At 51.0% G+C, this 18,258-nt stretch overlaps 1 protein-coding gene across 2 annotated transcripts; it reads left to right on the forward strand.

The window, feature by feature from the left end:
* Positions 1 to 2,938: 2,938 nt before the first annotated feature.
* On the forward strand, positions 2,939 to 18,034 carry CLIP3 (CAP-Gly domain containing linker protein 3). 2 transcript variants are annotated; one of them, XM_066349205.1, is made up of 14 exons: positions 2,939 to 3,076; positions 3,294 to 3,564; positions 8,355 to 8,494; positions 8,580 to 8,673; positions 8,878 to 9,039; positions 9,443 to 9,561; positions 10,696 to 10,932; positions 13,708 to 13,843; positions 14,000 to 14,128; positions 14,685 to 14,828; positions 14,897 to 15,020; positions 15,206 to 15,270; positions 15,920 to 15,992; positions 16,514 to 18,034. In XM_066349205.1, exons 2-14 carry the CDS (start codon positions 3,399 to 3,401, stop codon positions 16,566 to 16,568), a joined length of 1,644 nt encoding a protein of 547 aa, XP_066205302.1. In that variant the 5' UTR covers positions 2,939 to 3,076; positions 3,294 to 3,398; the 3' UTR covers positions 16,569 to 18,034. The 2 variants fall into 2 exon arrangements, with proteins under 2 accessions (XP_066205302.1, XP_066205301.1); XM_066349204.1 differs by having other exon boundaries at positions 3,359 to 3,564.
* The last annotated feature ends 224 nt before the right edge of the window (positions 18,035 to 18,258 follow it).

The following is an 18,258-nucleotide window of genomic DNA, read 5'->3' on the forward strand; positions in this document are numbered from 1 at the left end:
CCAGGCCCTGGTTGATTGGCTCAGTGTATAGAGCATTGGCTTGGCTTGCAGATGTCACAGGTTTGATCCCTGGTCAGGGCACATATGAGAAGCAACCATCTGCTTCTCTTCCCCTCCATCTCTCTCTTCCCCTCTCACAGCCAGTGGCTCGATTGGTTCATGTTCCAGCCCCGGGTGCTAAGGATAGCTAGTTGATTCAAGCATCAGCCCCAGGTGGGGTTGCTGGGTGGATCCCAGTTGGGGCACATGCAGGAGTCTCTATTTCCCCTCTCACTTAAAAAAGGGAGGGATTGCCTGACCAGGCGGTGGCACAGTGGATAGAGTGTCAGACTGGGATGCGGAAGACCCAGGTTCGAGACCCCAAGGTTGCCAGCTTGAGCGTGGGCTCATCTGGTTTGAGCAAAAATTCACCAGCTTGGACCCAAGGTCGCTGGCTCAAGCAAGGGGTTACTCGGTCTGCTGAAGGCCTATGGTCAAGGCACATATGAGAAAGCAATCAATGAACAACTAAGGTGTCGCAATGCGCAACGAAAAACTAATGATTGATGCTTCTCATCTCTCTGTTCCTGTCTGTCTGTCCCTGTCTATCCCTCACTCTGACCCTCTCTCTGTCACTGTAAAAAAATAAAATAAAAAAATAAAAAAAAGGGGAGGGATTGATCCATTCCCTTCACCCATCCTGGGGCTAGCAGTGCCTCCTCAAGACTCCCAATACCACTTTCTAGGGACCCCTTGAACCTTAGGGCCAAGCTGGGCCCAAGACCCCCATCAGCCCTGATTCCCCTGGGCACCAGATGTCTGCCACCCTCATCCAAATATTTACAGTCAGTAAAACAGTCTCAAATCAGAACAAGAATTGTTTTATTTAGGGACAGTTATACTTTCTTCTGAAGATCCCCTCAAATCCCTTGCCAACACTGGTGCAGAGCTGGGAACACAGCAGACAAAATTCTGCCTTCATGGTGCCCACATTCTGCTTTAGTAGGAGATGAACCAGTAACCTAATAAACAAGATAATTTTAGATTCTGATACGTGCCATAAAGACTGAATGAAATGTAATGGAATATGTGTGGTGGTGATGGAAAAGAGAAATCTGAGGAGACAACATTTGTGTAGAGACCTGGATGATGAGAAGGAGACCACCTGCAAGGTATGTGGGCTGGATGTACCAGGGAGAAGAACAGCCTCTGCAAATGTCCAACACCTAAAGTATCAGCTGAAGGAAGACAGTGTTGCTATGGTAAAACTAAAGCAAAGAGAGAAGTGAGTGTGTGGGTGTGGTGGTGTGCGTGTGCAATTTTATTGCAGAGAGCAATCTCACTACAAAGGCACCAATAAGTAAAATCCTAAAAGAGGGGAAAGAGGGAATCAGGTGTCTGGGAGAGAAACATTCCAGGCAGAAGGTAAAGCCAGTTCAAAAGTCCTAGGGTAGCCTGACCGGGCAGTGGCGCAGTGGCTAGAACGTCGGACTGGGATGCAGGGGACCCAGGTTCAAGACCCCAAGGTCCGCCAGCTTGACCGTGGGCTCATCTAGTTTGAGCAAAGCTCACCAGCTTGGACCCAAGGTCGCTGGCTCGAGTAAGGGGTTACTTGGTCTGCTGCAGCCCCACGGTCAAGGCACATATGAGAAAGCAATCAATGAACAACTAAGGTGTTGCAACAAAAAACTAATGATTGATGCTTCTCATCTCTCTCCGTTCCTGTCTGTCTGTCCCTATCTATCCCTCTCTCTGACTCTCTCTGTGACTGTAAAAAAAAAAGTCCTGGGGTGAGGAGGAGCAGGGAGGCCATCCTGGTTTGTGTGGAATGAATAGAGGGAGATGACGAGGGAAAGTTCACACAGGGCCTGTTGGCTATGGTTAGGAACATGGCTTGTGCCTGGAATGAGGTCAGCAAGTAGATGCCTCTGACTAGAGCAGGGCCCTGATGTGATACGTGCTAGGTCCATCTGGTTGCATATATAGGGTGCAAGCTTGGGAGGAAGGAAAGAGCAGGGAGGACAGGGAAAGGCTGCTGCCATAGTCCAGGTGAGAAAAGATAAAGGATGGACCCAGTTGAAGACCTGGGGGGGCGGTGGGGCGGTAAGAGATACAATTCTATAAACACTTTGGAGGTGGAGCTACTGGCCTTGCCCATTAGAAGGATGAAAGGTAGAAGACAAAATCACCCAGTCCTGTTCAGGCTGTGATTATTGTGGGCAGTGCAGGCCATAGCCAGGCAGGTATGACAGCCAAACAAGGATGACGGATCCAGGAAGGCCTGGGCCCTGGACTGGCTCCAGGAGGCCTTCCTGGTGACACAGAGGGTTGGGTGGGTTCACTGGCAGATCTGTCCTCTTAAGCACTGCCACAAACCTTGTATCATGGTGATTAAAGCCTAGGCTGCCTGGTTTCAAGTCTTTGCTCCACCACCTACTTACTGTGTGTCCTTAGGCAAGTGGCTTAACCTCTCTGGGCCTGATAAGTGCAGTGTGAGCACTATGTGATGAAAATGATGACGATGATGGTAGGAATCATATCTCCGAGACACCCCTAATATAGGGCAAGCATGGAGAAGAGTCCGGCCTGAGATCTCATAGAGAGAAAAGACCCATCACCACCAACACTAAGACCCCCCTTCCCTAACTGGCCTAGTTTGCAGGTTTACTGGAAGGCTCCATCCATCATGGGGTTGAGGATCAAAAAGCACTGTGCTTGCTTTCCCATCCCTGTCTTTTTACCCTTGTCTTTGCTTCATTTCTCTCCTTCTGTCTCCTTGTTTCACATCCTTCTTCTTGTCCCATCTTCTTCCTCTGCCCTCCTCCATCCGTGTCTGTCTCCTGGCCCTTCCAGTTGCTGCCTCCTGCCTTTTTCGTCAGGGAGCAGCCTCCCAGTATCTTTTCGCTTGCGCCGGCCCGCGATAACACAGCGCATGCGCCTTCAGTGCCCCTCCCTCTCTCCCCCCATCCCTCCTCGGCGTCTGTATCTCATCCCCTTCTCTCTGTCTCCTTCTCACCCATCACTTCACCCGAAACTAATACCCTATTACTCCAGTTCTCCCACTCTCAGCTTTGGTCTCCAGCCACGTCCACCCAAGGTAAGATGGGTAGAGGGGAGGCCCGCAGAGAAGGGGAGGGGCAAAGCCTCCAGCATCCAGAGATAAACAAACCCAGGGAGGGGGCGGCCTAGACTGAGAGCCCTGACTCCAGAGGAAAAGAACGGGGGCTGGGCCTGGGGGAAGTGGCAGGCACTGGGCACACATTCCAGGGTCCTATGATGGGTAACGGGTGTCGTTATGATTGCCCCAAATCTAGAGCTGGGGACTTGGGGCCCTGGAAGCTTCCGTGGGGTGCCTTCTCTAGCTGACCTCTGCCTCCAGGATTTGCCTGAAGGCTGCTCCCCGAGGGCAACCGAGGACCATGACTAAGACAGATCCTGCCCCGATGGCCCCACCACTCAGAGACAAGGAGGAAGAAGAGGATGAGGAGGATGAGCTGGTTCCCGAGGCCCCCAGCCCCACCCAGGAGCGCCGGCAGAAGCCTGTTGTGCACCCCTCGGCACCTGCTCCCCTCCCTAAGGACTATGGTAACCACCTTCCCACCCTGAAATCTGGTCTGGAGCCTTAGATGGCCAGAGAAGTTGGGCTGAGCTCTGCTGGTGGTGAGGTTGGGAGGATTCTGGGGTATTTGAAGGTGGGCCCAAGGAGTCTTAGCTGCTGAGTCCTTGGAGTCCAACCCTTCCCCACTTCATTCATTCATTCATTCATTCACTCACTCATTGGAGAATGGAATTGGAATAATCCTAATTATTGGCTCATGATACATCACTCAGTCATGTAGTCAATCAGCAAACATTTGTTGAAAGGCTATTATGGACTTGGCTCTGGTAGGAGATGGTGCCACAGCATGGAACAAAACAGACCCAGTCTTTGCTCTGAGAGAACTCATAGGCCTCAATAACGACCACACAAATAAGTATAATAATATAAATATATAATTTTAAGACATGATGAGAATTGTGCTTGCCAAGAACAGAATGTTGCAAGAGCTTGTTAAGAGATGGTTTCTCTGAGGAAATAACATTTGAGGGAGACCTAAGGATGAGTTGGGGGTTAATCAGGGAAGGGTTGGGGGAAAGGGATCCCAGGAGAGGTAACCGCATGAGTAAAGGCTCTGAGGAAGGTGGCTGTTGAGCTGAGGGAATGGCTTCTTAGAGAAACTGAAAGTGTCTAATCATCAAGCACTATTTATTTATCTATTGCTATCAGTCTGTGATAAGTCTTATGTTGGGTAATAGAGATTAAATGGTGAACAATTCAGTCATGATCCCTTCTCCCAGGAGAGAGGGAGAGACCAGATAATGAACAGATCACTAAATCAGATAAGTTCAGGTTGGAGAAAGTGCTATGAAAGAAATAAAAGATAGAAATAAAGCAGAGAATAGCTAGAGGGCAGCAACTTGAGACAGGAAAGTCAGGATAGGTATTCCTGATGAGGTAGCATTTAGATGAAAACCCAGAGCAAGAGGAGGAATGAGCCCTAGGACAGCTGGAGAAAGAGTTTTAGGCAGGGAGCAGCAAGTGCAGAGCCCTGGGTCTGAAACCGGACTGAGCTTGGAGCAGAAAGAAGCTCATGGAGCTGCAGTTAGGGAGTGATCAGAGTCGAGGTGACAGGTTGGCAAAGGCTAAATCTGGAAGGGGCTCAAAGGCCACAGTGAGGACTTTGGATATATTCTAAGTGTGATTGGGGGCAAGCTTTTGAGAGATTGTTTAAAAGCAGAGGAGTGGTTGCCTGGCCTGTGGTGGCGCAGTGGATAAAGCATCGACCTGGAATCCTGAGGTCACTGGTTTGAAACCCTGGGCTTGCTTGGTCAAGGCAAGTTGATGCTTCCTGCTCCTCCCCTGCTTCTCTCTCTCTTGCTCTCTCGCTAAAAATGAATAAATTTTTAAAAATTAAAAAAAAATAAAAGAGAAGTGGTGGGTCTGATTTATATCTTTAAAAGCTCCCTCTAGCTAAAAGGTAGAGAGGGTGAGGCTCAGGCTGAGTTAGATATAAGAAGGGGCTTTTAGAAGACATTGGCTGTGATGGTCAGAAATTAGGGACATTTTGCCCTGCCCGGTTGGCTCAGTGGTAGAGCGTCGGCCTGGCGTGCAGAAGTCCCGGGTTCGATTCCCGGCCAGGGCACACAGGAGAAGCGCCCATCTGCTTCTCCACCCCTCCCCCTCTCCTTCCTCTCTGTCTCTCTCATCCCCTCCCGCAGCCGAGGCTCCATTGGAGCAAAGATGGCCCGGGCACCGGGGATGGCTCCTTGGCCTCTGCCCCAGGCGCTAGAGTGGCTTTGGTCACGGCAGAGCGCTGCCCCAGAGGGGTAGAGCATCGCCCCCTGGTGGGCAGAGCGTCGCCCCTGGTGGGTGTGCCGGGTGGATCCCGGTCGGGCGCATGCGGGAGTCTGTCTGACTGTCTCTCTCCGTTTCTAGCTTCAGAAAAATACAAAAAAAAAAAAAAGAAATTAGGGACATTTCACCCATTAGAGGTCGATCAGAGAGGCAACATGTTAATCTTAGTGTGATCGAAAAAATAAAGTTATCTGTGTATCCAGGGCATGGGGCTCTGGAAAATCTCCTTTGGAAATGTATGTGGATATGGAGAGGGCCCTTGGCCTGGTGGGGAGTGAGAGGGTCTGGGTTGCCCCACCCCAGGAATACTGCTTGTAAAACAAGCAGGATTGGTCACTGAAGCTTAAGGAATCAGGAAATGTGGTCCAGGACAGAGAGAGGGCTAAAGTGGACTCCAAGAGGAACTCATGTACATTAAGTGTATACATTAATTCGGCAGAGATTGACTGGACACATACTCCATGCCAGGTTTTGTGCTGGACCTTGGGAATAGGGAGGGACCAGGGCAGAATGGGAACAGAGCACCTATATCCTAATTAGGAAGACTAGTGGGAAAGTCAGGAAAAAAAAAGGGAAGAGGGAGGGAATGAGGAAAGGAGTGATGGAAGTATAAACAAGTATGTTAGCTAGTGATAGGTGCTGTTATTAAAGAAATTAAAAAGGGGCCTGGCCTGTGGTGGTACAGTAGATAGAGCGCGATGTAGAATGCTGAGCTGCAGTGAAGGTATACACAACAAGCAACAAGCAAGCCATGAACAACTAAAGTGAAGCAACTGTACTTCTCGCTCCCCACCACTCTCCGATCTGGGAGAGAGAGAGAGAGAGAGAGAAGGGAGGAGGAGCAGGAAGCATCAAGCCCAGGGTTTCAAACCGGCAACCTCAGTGTTCCAAATCAACACTTTATCCACTGCGCCACCACAGGTCAGGCAATAAATAGAAAATTCTTAAAAAAAAAAAAAAGTTAGGATATGGAGAAGGGCAGATTTGATTTTGACAGGGTGATTGGGGGATCCTCTCTGAAAAAGTGGCATTTCAGCAAAGATCTGCAAAGCTTGAGAAGATCTGACAGAAGATTGTCCCAGGCAAGGAAGATAGCAAGTGCAAAGCCCCTAAGACAGGGATTTGCCTGGTGTGTTGGAAGAACAGAAGAGGCCAGTGTGGCTAGAGGGGAATGAGTGAGGAGGTGAGGGTAGAGAACAGACAGTTTGTGCTGGACCGGAAGGCCGTGGGAAGGACTGTGGTCTGTATTCTGAATGTGATGGGAGCCAGGGCAGGGTTCTGAACCACGGAGTGCCATTTTATGACTGGGATTTTAAACGAAGTACACAGGCTGATTCCTGGAGACTCTTCTATGTGGTTATTCCCTGGGCTCTGTATACATCTGGTTGTTCCTTTACTCATTTATTTTATTTATTTATTATTATTTTTTTTTGTATTTTTCTGAAGCTGGAAACGGGGAGAGACAGTCAGACAGACTCCCGCATGCGCCCGACCGGGATCCACCAGGGGCTACGCTCTGCCCACCAGGGGGCGATGCTCTGCGCAACCAGAGCCACTCTAGCGCCTGGGGCAGAGGCCAAGGAGCCATCCCCAGCGCCCGGGCCATCTTTGCTCCAATGGAGCCTCGGCTGCGGGAGGGGAAGAGAGAGACAGAGAGGAAGGGGGGGGAGTGGAGAAGCAAATGGGCGCTTCTCCTATGTGCCCTGGCCGGGAATCAAACCCAGGTCCCCCACACGCCAGGCCGACGCTCTACGCTGAGCCAACCGGCCAGGGCCCCTTTACTCATTTATTCACCATGCACTGAGTTCCTGCCATGTGCCAGGTCCAGCTGGGTGCTGACGTTACTACAGAGAGCAACACTCCACAGAGTCTAATGGTGCGAGATGGAAGTCTGGCCACCGCCCTGGCTGGCCACAGCATCGTCGGTCCTATATGGACTGCACAGTGCTTGAAAAATTGAGGAGATTTTTCTTAAGAGCCTGGATTTCTGTTTGTTTGTTTTTTTCTATGGAGATTTGGCCAAACTGTCTTGTCCTCTGTCAGGGCAACAGAGTACTAGCAGTCGCCTTGGGCACACAGACTTGAGGGTGCTACACTCCTTACCATACTCTTGTTTCAAGGGGTAGTGTTTGCTGATATATGGGAATTGCCCCACTTTTCATTTTTTCAGGAGATATTGGGCATCCAGATTCTTTTAAAATTTATTTATTAAACTTAGAGAAAGGAGAGAAAGAAAAAGGGAGTAGGGGAGCAGGAAGCATCAACTTGTATTAGTTGCTTCTCTTTTACTTTTTTTATTTTATTTTTATTTTTTGTATTTCTCTGAAGTTGGAAACGGGGAGGCAGTCAGACAGACTCCCGCATGCGCCCGACCGGGATCTACCCGGCACGCCCACCAGGGGGCGATGCTCTGCCCATCTTGGGGCGTTGCTCTGTCACAATCAGAGCCATTCTAGTGCCTGAGGCAGAGGCCACAGAGCCATCCTCAGTGCCCTGGCAAACGCTGCTCCAATGGAGCCTTGGCTGCGGGAGGGGAAGAAAGAGACAGAGAGGAAGGAGAGGAGGAGGGGTGGAGAAGCAGATGGGCGCTTCTCCTGTATGCCCTGGCCGAGAATCAAACCCGGGACTCCTGCACGCCAGGCTGACGCACTACCACTGAACCAACCGGCCAGGGCCAGTTGCTTCTCTTTTATTCCCTGACTGGGCAAGCCCTGGCTTCGAACCAGTGACCTCAGCATTCCAGCTCAACCTCCCATCCACTGTGCCACCACAGGTCAGGCAAGGGCATCCATATTTTTATGTGAAACCCCCTAATTTTGAAACCTCATGCTGGCCACATGAAATCTGCCTGTGGCCTATGTACCACTAGTATAAGGCCCTACCTTAGGGTCTTAAAGACAAAGACCGAGAGCTCCCCTGCCTCAGGATGGAAGGAGGAAATCAGCTTTCCTGGATGACCTTAGACCTTTCTCCACTTCAGCCTTCACCTTCTTCGACCCCAATGACCCGGCATGCCAGGAGATTCTGTTTGACCCTCAGACCACCATCCCTGAGCTGTTTGCCATTGTACGCCAGTGGGTTCCCCAAGTACAGCACAAGATCGATGTGATTGGCAATGAGGTAAGAACATTGGGTAAGCCCGGAGGGAGAGGATGGGGTCCCTCATGTGTCTGGATAAACTTCTCTGGTCCTTTGGTACTCCCAGATTCTGCGTCGAGGCTGCCATGTGAATGATCGTGATGGACTGACTGACATGACACTGCTCCATTATGCCTGCAAGGCTGGGGCCCATGGAGTTGGTGAGGGTCCAAACCATGTGCCCCAAAACCTAGGTCCCCAGACCCAACACCTTCAAAACCTCCAAGAACCCTGGTCCTCAGATGCCCATTCTGAACCCACAGCCTAAGATCCCAAAGTGACATCCCTGAGGCCCAGGGCCTTCCCCATGCCCTGGACTCATGCTCTGGAAAAGGTCACGCAAGCTGACCCAGGCTGTCACACAGGGGACCCCGCTGCGGCAGTGCGCCTCTCGCAGCAGCTGCTGGCGTTGGGTGCAGATGTGACCCTGCGCAGCCGCTGGACCAACATGAATGCACTGCACTACGCGGCCTATTTCGACGTGCCCGACCTTGTACGTGTGCTGCTGAAGGGTGCGAGGCCTCGAGGTGAGGGGGCAGTGTGGGCTGCAGTGGGGGGGCAGGACCCAGAGAGGGAGGAGGCCTGGAAGCAGAAGGAGGGTGCCTAGGGTTTTTTGAGGGGGAGACGTGGAATGAAAACGGAGGGATGCCAAGTGATGGGGCCAAACTGAGCCTTGGCTGGGCAGGGAGGGGGAGCCAAAGAAGGAGCTAGTGGGAGGCTGGAGACAGGAGGCTCTGGAGATGGGGCTCAGTGGCCCACTACCCCAGCCCAGGGCTGGACCTCGTAAGGAGGGGCAGGGTTCTGTGGGAGGCCCTGGTGCCTGTGGATTAGGAGAGGGTTAAGAGATGGACTTTCAGAGGCTGACAGGTGGGAAGATGCCTGGAGAGTCGAGTGCGCTCACCCAGATCTCTCCTCTCGCCCACCTCCCAGTGGTGAACTCCACGTGCAGCGACTTCAACCACGGCTCGGCCCTGCACATCGCTGCCTCCAACCTGTGCCTGGGTGCAGCCAAATGTTTGCTGGAGCACGGTGCCAACCCAGCTCTGCGGGTACTGCCATGCTGGCCAGCACTGTTATCTTCCTTCTCCTTCCTCCTCCCATTCCTTTCCAGGCCAGCAGGCCTCTGCAGAGGACGAGTGAGGCCCTGACCACCGGCGTCTCTGGAAGCTTTAAGATATTACAAAGATCTTTTGTACATTCAACAAGCGTAGTAATAGCTTACATTTACTTAGTGTTCGTGATATGTCAGGTGAACTGTATGGTGAGCACTATTTTACATAGGGGAAACTGAAGCAGAGAGAATGAGTGATTTGTCCCGGGTCACCCAGCAAGGGGTATCTTCTTTCAGTCCTGGCTGACCCTGTGGCTGTGTGTAGACAGCATTTAGAGATCATGAAGAGAAGTTCAATGAGACCCTTGGTGAATGAGAGGGCCGAGCCCTGCATATGCCCTCAGTATGATCTTTGACCCTAATCTACCCATTTCTAGGCCCGATCTTTCACACCGATTACTCTGCAGCACCCCGGCACAGATACCTTGGGTTGACACCTGTGCTCCTAAGGCCCCACCTCACCTCCATGCCCATTGGCTGAGTTGGAACTCTGACTGAATACTATAGGAGTCCATTTTCTTTCTTTGTTTCTTTTTTAAAATTGATTTTAGAGAAAGAGTAAGGGAGAGAGAGAGAAACACCTATTTGTTGACCCATTTATCCATACATTCATTGGTTGATTCTTATATGTCCCCTGACTGGGGACAGAACCCGCAACCCTGGCATATTGGGATGATGCTCTAACCAACTGAGTTACCCAACCAGGGCTCTAGGCGCTCATATTCATTGTTCATTCCTCACATGGCCCCCATTCCTGGCCTGGAGTCTCTGGGGACACGGCCTCCCTGAAGGCACGATTACAACACTTAACTGTAACCTTCATTCCCTGTCAGCTCCACCCTTGGTGCCACCCCCAATTACTTGATATCCCCAGCTTGAGATCTCAGGCGTAGATTTCCCTGGTGCATGGTCTCTACCTTGATGCCCTACCCCTCGTTAGTCTCCTGTTAATCCAAAGGATGACCTAGTCCCATCTCTGCTTCACCTAAACCTGGGGTTTCGGGGCACGGGTTCAGTGGGGGTGCAGCCTGTGCCACTGAGTCCTCACCTCCATCTCCCCATTGACCCTCAGAACCGAAAGGGACAGGTGCCAGCGGAGGTGGTCCCAGACCCCATGGACATGTCCCTGGACAAGGCGGAGGCGGCGTTGGTGGCCAAGGAACTACGAACACTGCTGGAAGAGGCTGTGCCACTCTCCTGCGCCCTCCCCAAGGTCACACTACCCAACTACGATAACGTCCCAGGCAATCTCATGCTCAGCGCACTAGGCCTGCGATTGGGAGACCGCGTGCTGCTGGATGGCCAGAAGGTCAGGGACTGGACAGGGTAGGGAGGGCGGGGCTCAGCCCTCATCCCTCAGAACTGGGTCCGGGGCAGCATGCTGACTTTCCCCTTTGTTACCCTCCACCCCCCAGTGATTCACCCAGTATTTGTTTCACCTAACAGTTGTTCTGTGCGGGCCTCTTTTGTGTCTCCCTCTGGGCTGAGGTCTTAAGTCCAGGAGGAAGACACATTCATCAGCCGACATTGATAATCCAGAGCAGATGAAGCTGTCGGAGGGAAGCCCAATCAGAGTAGTGTGCAGCGCTGCTCCTCTGGGCCCCCTGGGCTTTGCAGTCCCCAGTCAGGGCCTGCCTCTCCTCCCAGAAGTCAGTACTTTGGGAGAGAAGTACAGAACCCGTCAGGGCTGTGATAGCAGATGTACCCACTTGAAGATTAGGAGGAGTGAGCCAGAAGAGGGTCTCAAGGAGGGGGAGCAGGTAGAAAGGTCCAGAGGGCAGAGAGAATCCTCATTCATCCAAGCACTCCAACTCTGATTCATTTCCTGGTGTCCCTCAGGCTCCAGGCTGGACCCAGCAGCCCATTCTGGGGGATAAAGGGCTGGGTCAGCCCCAGCCCCGCTCTCATGGAGCTTCATTTTTAATGAAGGAGAGACAGTCAATAAATTAAACCCATAGTTAAGATAATTTCTGGTAGCAACAAGGGCTTTGAAAACCATTAAATGCTTGGATTTAGTAAACTGTTCCTGCCTGAGGTAGAGGTGATTTTAGCTGGGTGTTCTAAGAGGTTTTCTCTAAGGTGGTGCTGTCTGAGCTGAGAAGGGAAAGAACTCACGCTGCAAACATATGGAGACAGGGAACAGCAGGTACAGAGGCCCTGCCGTACAGGAGAGAAGGGGAGGGGGAAAGGTCAGCAGGGCTGATCACACCAGACCTGTAGGCCACTGGAGGGAACTGTATTGTATTTCTTCTACAGTGAGAAACCATAAAAGTCACGTTTTGTTTCCTTATCTTTTTTGTATGCATCAGCCCCATCTGGAAAGCTTTCTGTGCGTGATCTAATCAAATTCATATGACAATTCAGAAAGCAAGATTAGATCACGCTCCCTATTTTATAACCCAGAAGACTGTAAGGCTCAGAGAGGTGAAACCCTTTGTCAGAGGACATGAAATAACCATTTCTACCCCTTAGAAAATCAGCATAGCACAGTAGTTATGAGCTCAGGCTCAGGGATTTGCTCAGGCAGATCTTACCAGCTCTGGGGACTGGGGCCAGTGATCGGCCTCTCTGGGCATCAATTTCTTCATCCATACAGTAGAGCTAATAACAGTACCCACCTCAGGGGTGTGGTATAAGGTTTAAATTAGTTAAAATGGGCCGGACCTGTGGTGGCGCAGTGGATAAAGCGTAGACCTGGAAATGCTGAGGTCGCCGGTTTGAAACCCTGGGCTTGCCTGGTCAAGGCACATATGGGAGTTGATGCTTCCAGCTCCTCCCTCCTGTCTCTCTCTCCTCTCTCTCTGTCTCTCTCTCCCCCTCTCTCTCCTCTCTAAAAATGAATAAATAAAATAAAAATAAAAAATAAATAAAAAAAGAGGTGCATTCATGAAAAAAAATTTCACTAAAAAAAAAAAAAATTAGTTAAAATGTGTAAAGCTTCTAGAACAGGGCTCAGTGCATCCTCTTTCTGGGCTAGGCACTGCTCAGATCCCCACACTAACCCTCCAAAGTGGCACTTTTAATTAGCTTATGTTGTAGACAAGGATCTGAGGCTTAGAAAGGTGAAGGAGCCTCACACAATGGCAATAACCACGCTCACTGCAGCTAAGCAACTTTAAATATATTAAAAATATTTCAGGCCCTGGCCAGTTGGATCGGTGGCTAGAATGTCGGCCCAGCGTGCAGATGTCCTGGGCTTGATTCCTGATCAGGCACACAGGAGAAGCGGCCATCTGCTTCTCTCCTCCCTCTCCCCCTTCTCTTCCCCTTCCCCTGCAGCCAGTGGCTTGATTGGTTCAAGCAGGGGCCCTGGGCACTGAGGATAGCTCATTGGTCTGAGCGGCAGCCTCACGTACTAAAAATAGCTCAGTTAATTCAAGCATCGGCCCCAGGCAGGGGTTGCTGGGTGAATCCCAGTTGGGGTGCATGTGGGAGTCTGTCTCACTATCTCCCCTTCTCTCACTTAAAAAAAAATTTTTTTTCCCCCAACCAGTCAGCCTAAGAGATGGATTATTATCCTAATTTTCCAGATGAAACTGGCTCAGGAGGTCCCTGGACCAAAGTTACAGGATAACAGTAGTCAACACTTACAAATCCCTTACTTAGCACCTGGCCCTGTTCTGGGGCTTTCATTTTTCTATAACAGCCCTGTTATAGAAAACAGCCCTTTTCTATAACAGTAGGCCTTTCTGGGATGACAAAATGTTCTGTCTGTGCTGTCCAAGAAATAGCCACAAACATGTGGCTTTTAAGCACTTGAAATGTGGCTGGTGTGACTGGGGGAATAAAATTTTAATTTAATTTTAGTTCACTTGTCATAGTTGGCTGGTGGCTACTTACTGCACTGGACAGGGCAGCTCTGTAACAATCCTTTGATGCTATGGGCATGATTTCTGTTCCTATTTTGCAGATTGAGGACATTGAGGCACAGTGAGGTTAAATCATACAGGCAGTAAATGGTGATGTCTGAGCTGAGACTCGAGCCTGGAGCTCGCTCATCTACCCCATCATACTGCCTGCGTGCCAGTGATCTATCACGGCTCCCCAAGGCCTCCCCAAACCATGTCCTTCCTTGTTTCCTCAGACGGGCACACTGCGGTTCTGCGGGACCACGGAGTTTGCCAGCGGCCAGTGGGTGGGAGTAGAGCTGGACGAACCTGAGGGCAAGAATGATGGCAGTGTTGGTGGTGTCCGGTACTTCATCTGCCCTCCCAAGCAGGGTCAGTCCAACTGGGAGCCCAGAAGGGGTGGCGGCTGGGGTCTCCTCAGTAATTCTGCTGTGGCTGACTGGGTAATGGGGCTTGGGGGCTGATGGTGAGGCAGAAGGGATAGGGCAGAAACTTGAACAACTTCCAGCCCAGGCTCTATCCCTCCAGGTCTCTTTGCCTCTGTGTCCAAGATCTCCAAGGCAGTGGACGCGCCCCCTTCATCCGTTACCTCCACACCTCGCACTCCCCGAATGGACTTCTCTCGGGTCACTGGCAAAGGCCGCAGGGAACACAAAGGTCAGAGGTGGAGCCCTGGGGGTGAGGAGAGCCAGTCTTGGGTATAATTTGTGGATCGCCCAGCTTCTGTGACTCAGTTTCTCCTCAGGCCCAAATTCCCTAATTTTAGAGGATGACCTTTAGTTCCTGATTTTTGTAACCCAGTTTCTCCTTTGACTTAGTACTGACCCTACCCAGTTCTTGGAAGAACCTGTGGGTTCCCTGCCTTCTATGACTTAACTTTCCCCTTAGGCCCAAAAGTTCCCCCCTAGTTTTAGGGAAGCTTCGGTGGGGTTCCTGGCTTTAGTGACTTGAGTATCAGACTCAGTTCCCTCCTGTATTTTAAAAGGACAGTTTCTGGGTTCCTGACTTCTGTGACTTGTTTTTTCCTTTGGCCCAAATATTCTCTACTTTAAGAAAATAGTTTTGGGTTTCTCCCAGTTAATTGACTCAGCTTGGATTGTTTTCCTGCACGCCCAAAGCCCTGCACTTCTGGGGAAGGCTCTGGAATTTCTGTAGGTCCCTGGGGCTGGTGTCTAGGAGCCCCACCCCACCGCCCCTATACTTTCCACCCCAGGCAAGAAGAAGCCCCCGTCATCCCCGTCTCTCGGCAGCCTGCAGCAGCGTGAGGGAGCCAAGGCTGAGGTTGGAGACCAAGTCCTTGTAGCAGGCCAGAAGCAAGGGGTTGTGCGCTTCTACGGGAAGACAGACTTTGCCCCAGGTGAGGACGGGGACCTGGGCTGCCGGGTAGGCAGGGCCTCCTGGTATCTTGACACTCTTTTGCTTCAGGTTACTGGTACGGCATCGAGCTAGACCAGCCCACAGGCAAGCACGATGGTTCTGTCTTTGGTGTCCGGTATTTCACCTGCCCTCCAAAGCATGGAGTCTTTGCACCAGCATCCCGAATTCAGAGGTAAGCCTAAACTCCAGAACCCTGATGCCCCCTCAGATGTCTCCTCCTCTTGGACTAGCAGAACAGTGTGGACACCCACCCCACCCCCACACCTGAGCTCTTTCCATGTGGGCCCCCAACCCCATCTCCAGGTCAGACCCTGGCTTCTGTGGCTCTGACCCCTCCCACTCCTCGTGTCTCCCCAGGATTGGTGGAGCCACTGACCCCCCTGGGGACAATGCTGGAGCCAAAAAAGTGCATCAAGTGACAAGTGAGTTGGGGACTGGAGTGTGGGGAGGAAGGTTTGGGGATAGAGGGAAGGGTCATTCTAGTAACAGAATCTCCAATATTCAGCTGGGAAACAGGATCTCCAAAAAGATAGGTGCTTTGGGATAAAGGGATGTTAATGACAAGGCTCTGAGCAGACACTGGGGACATGGGTAGGTATTGTAGGACAGAGAGACTATTATTGACAAAAGAGGTTCAGATGGGTATTAGAAATACTGGGTGCAGCAAAGATGGCCCGGGCGCTGGGGATGGCTCTGTGGCCTCTGCCTCAGGCGCTAGAGTGGCTCTGGTCGCAATATGGCGACGCCCAGGATGGGCAGAGCATCGCCTCCTGGTGGGCAGAGCGTCGCCCCATGGTGGGCAGAGCATCGCCCCCTGGTGGGCAGAGCGTCGCCTCCTGGTGGGCAGAGCATCGCCCCCTGGTGGGCAGAGCATCGCCCCTGGTGGGCGTGCCGGGTGGATCCCGGTCGGGCGCATGCGGGAGTCTGTCTGACTGTTTCTCCCCGTTTCCAGCTTCAGAAAAATGAAAAAAAAAAAAAAAAAAAAAAAAAAAAGAAATACTGGGTGCAGGAGTTTGGTTAGCACTGGTGGGTCTATCATCCCCTCACCTGAGACCTTGCCTTCCCCTTTAGTGACGCAGCCCAAACGCAACTTCACGACAGTCCGGACCCCAAAGGACATCGCGTCAGAGAACTCGATCTCCAGGTGTGTAGCCAAGCCATTGGACACAGGTCTGGAGCTCTGGTTGTAGGTAGATATAGAGGTTAGGAAAACTTGTGACTAGTCAGCTTACCCGGAAACAGTCTTAAGGGAGTGGGGCCCACACTGAATTCTGGAGACTTCAACTTTTTTTAATTGATCGCTTTTTAAAATTTATTTAGAGCATGAAAGCAAGAGAGAGAAGCATTCATTTGTTTTTCCACTTAGTTGTGCATTTATTGGTTGCTTCCCATATGAGCCCAGACTGGGGACTGAACCCACAACCTTGGTGTTTCAGGACGATGCTTTAACCTACTGAGTTAACCAGCCAGGGCCTGGAGACTTCAACTTTTACGGGACAGGTAGAGGAGGCAGAATACCTTCCACAGGAGCCTGAGAAAGCACAGCCAAAGAAGTAGAGGCAGAATCCAGCAAGGCCAAATTCAAAATACTTGGGGAGTAACTGAGGGAGATAGATCCAGATGTTCCTGCCCCTGCATGAGGGGTGACATGGTTCTCCTTTCCAGATTACTCTTCTGCTGCTGGTTTCCCTGGATGCTGAGGGCGGAGATGCAGTCTTAGAGGACCTGGACACCTGACAAAGTGACAGCCCCCTCTAGCATCACCTGACACAGGAGCCTCCGAATCACCCTGAGATAGATATTCCCAGTAACACATCCAGATAGAGACCCCCATTAGCTAGCCCTTGATCACTGAGGCCCCATTATTTAACAGATTCCCTCATGATAACTCCCCAAATACAGACCCTCTGTTACCCAGAAAGAGATTTCCTGAGTGTAGCTCCTTCAGGCTAGTCCCTATCCTCAACACCTAAGAGTAGAGCTCCCAATAACAGATTTCCATATCACCCCAAATGGTGACTTTCTCCCCATAATGCTCTACAGCAGAACATTTCTGAGAACGCTCCCCCATTAAAAAAGATCCCATCAGTTCTCCTTGAAATAAACACAGGTCACACCTTTAGAGCTACAGTTAGAGACCTTTATGTCACTATCCTACATTGAACATAAATCCTCTCAAGATGTGACTCCCCCTAGTTATCCCAAAACTCTTATACTGTAATCAGAGATCCCCCTCCTTTAACAAAGACCCTTGCTTTTATCCCTGAAGAAGAGACTCAAATTAACCAGGCCACTGTAAACCCTAACTTACAGACACCAAAATAGTCCTGAAAGTGCTAATTGCAGGACCCCCAGGTATTTCTACCCTCAGCACCCTCAAGAAACCCCAGTGCCTTGTATGAAGCCCACCCTACATGGCCCACATCCCCTGTGCTGGCCAAGTTCCCAGAAAAATCTCTATTTTTAAAGTAATGATTTCCCCCTTTTGGGGGAACCCCCAAATTTGGAGTCCCATTCTGAGACTGGAGGTCCCAAACTCCAGGATACATATCCCAAACTCCCCTGTGACCTCAAGTACTACAGCCCCTAGAAGACCCCAAGGCCCTAATTCCTAGGACCCCCAAACCATGGAATGCCCAAATCCCCAGGGAATTTAAAATTTTAAAATCCAATCCCAAACTCCCAGGAAACCCCAATCTGGAAGACCCTGTGCCTGGAATGGAGGAAACTGCAGTCAAGACATGCATCGAGGTTCCTATAGCACCTTAAGCCCTGTTCATAGGCACCAGGAGACCCCAAACAGGAATGTTCATCCCTGAAAATGAGGATGTCAATGCTCTGAGTCATGGATCTCAAGACACCCAAATTCCAAGAGCCCCAACCCCAAATCCTAAAGCCTCCATCTCTTAATACATGAAGGACCCTAAGACCTTCAGGGGATAATACATTCTGGAGCCCCCATTTCAATCTACATTCTGGTCATAGGTCCAAAACACCAAATCTGAGTCACTGGCCCCAAAGGACCTCATAGCACCCAGGTCAGATCGACAGCCTGAGGGAGACCTTGAAGGTCCAGGGCGGAACTGGGGGCCTCACTACCAAGGACAGCTTACGACTGCCCCTTCACTGCATGTCCCCGAACTCAGCATGACCCCTACTCCCTTCAATAAAAACGTTTATATGGCATCTGTGTCAGGCCTGTGTTTGAAGAGTTACAGCCCTTCCTCTAACGCTGCTGGAGGAGGGTGGAAGAGGAAGTTCTTTCTACAACGTCGCCTCCCTGCAGCGAGGTCATAAGATGGCCTAGCCTTCGGGAAGTCCTAACAATCTTGTCTTCCTGCGGTTTTCATGGGCGTTCTTCCCATCGGCATCCACTCCGCAGTTTGGACAAGTTCGGTTCTGGAGCTCTG

This window comes from Saccopteryx leptura, chromosome 9, assembly GCF_036850995.1.
Source record: "Saccopteryx leptura isolate mSacLep1 chromosome 9, mSacLep1_pri_phased_curated, whole genome shotgun sequence".
Lineage (NCBI taxonomy): Eukaryota > Metazoa > Chordata > Mammalia > Chiroptera > Emballonuridae > Saccopteryx > Saccopteryx leptura.

Coding starts and splice junctions, on each gene's coding strand:
- CLIP3 (XM_066349205.1), top strand. CDS start 3,399: ATGACTAAGACAGATCCTGCCCCGATGGCCCCACCACTCAGAGACAAG. Junction 3,565..8,354: donor TCCCCTCCCTAAGGACTATG/GTAACCACCTTC, acceptor TCTCCACTTCAG/CCTTCACCTTCTTCGACCCC. Junction 14,129..14,684: donor AGGCCGCAGGGAACACAAAG/GTCAGAGGTGGA, acceptor TTTCCACCCCAG/GCAAGAAGAAGCCCCCGTCA.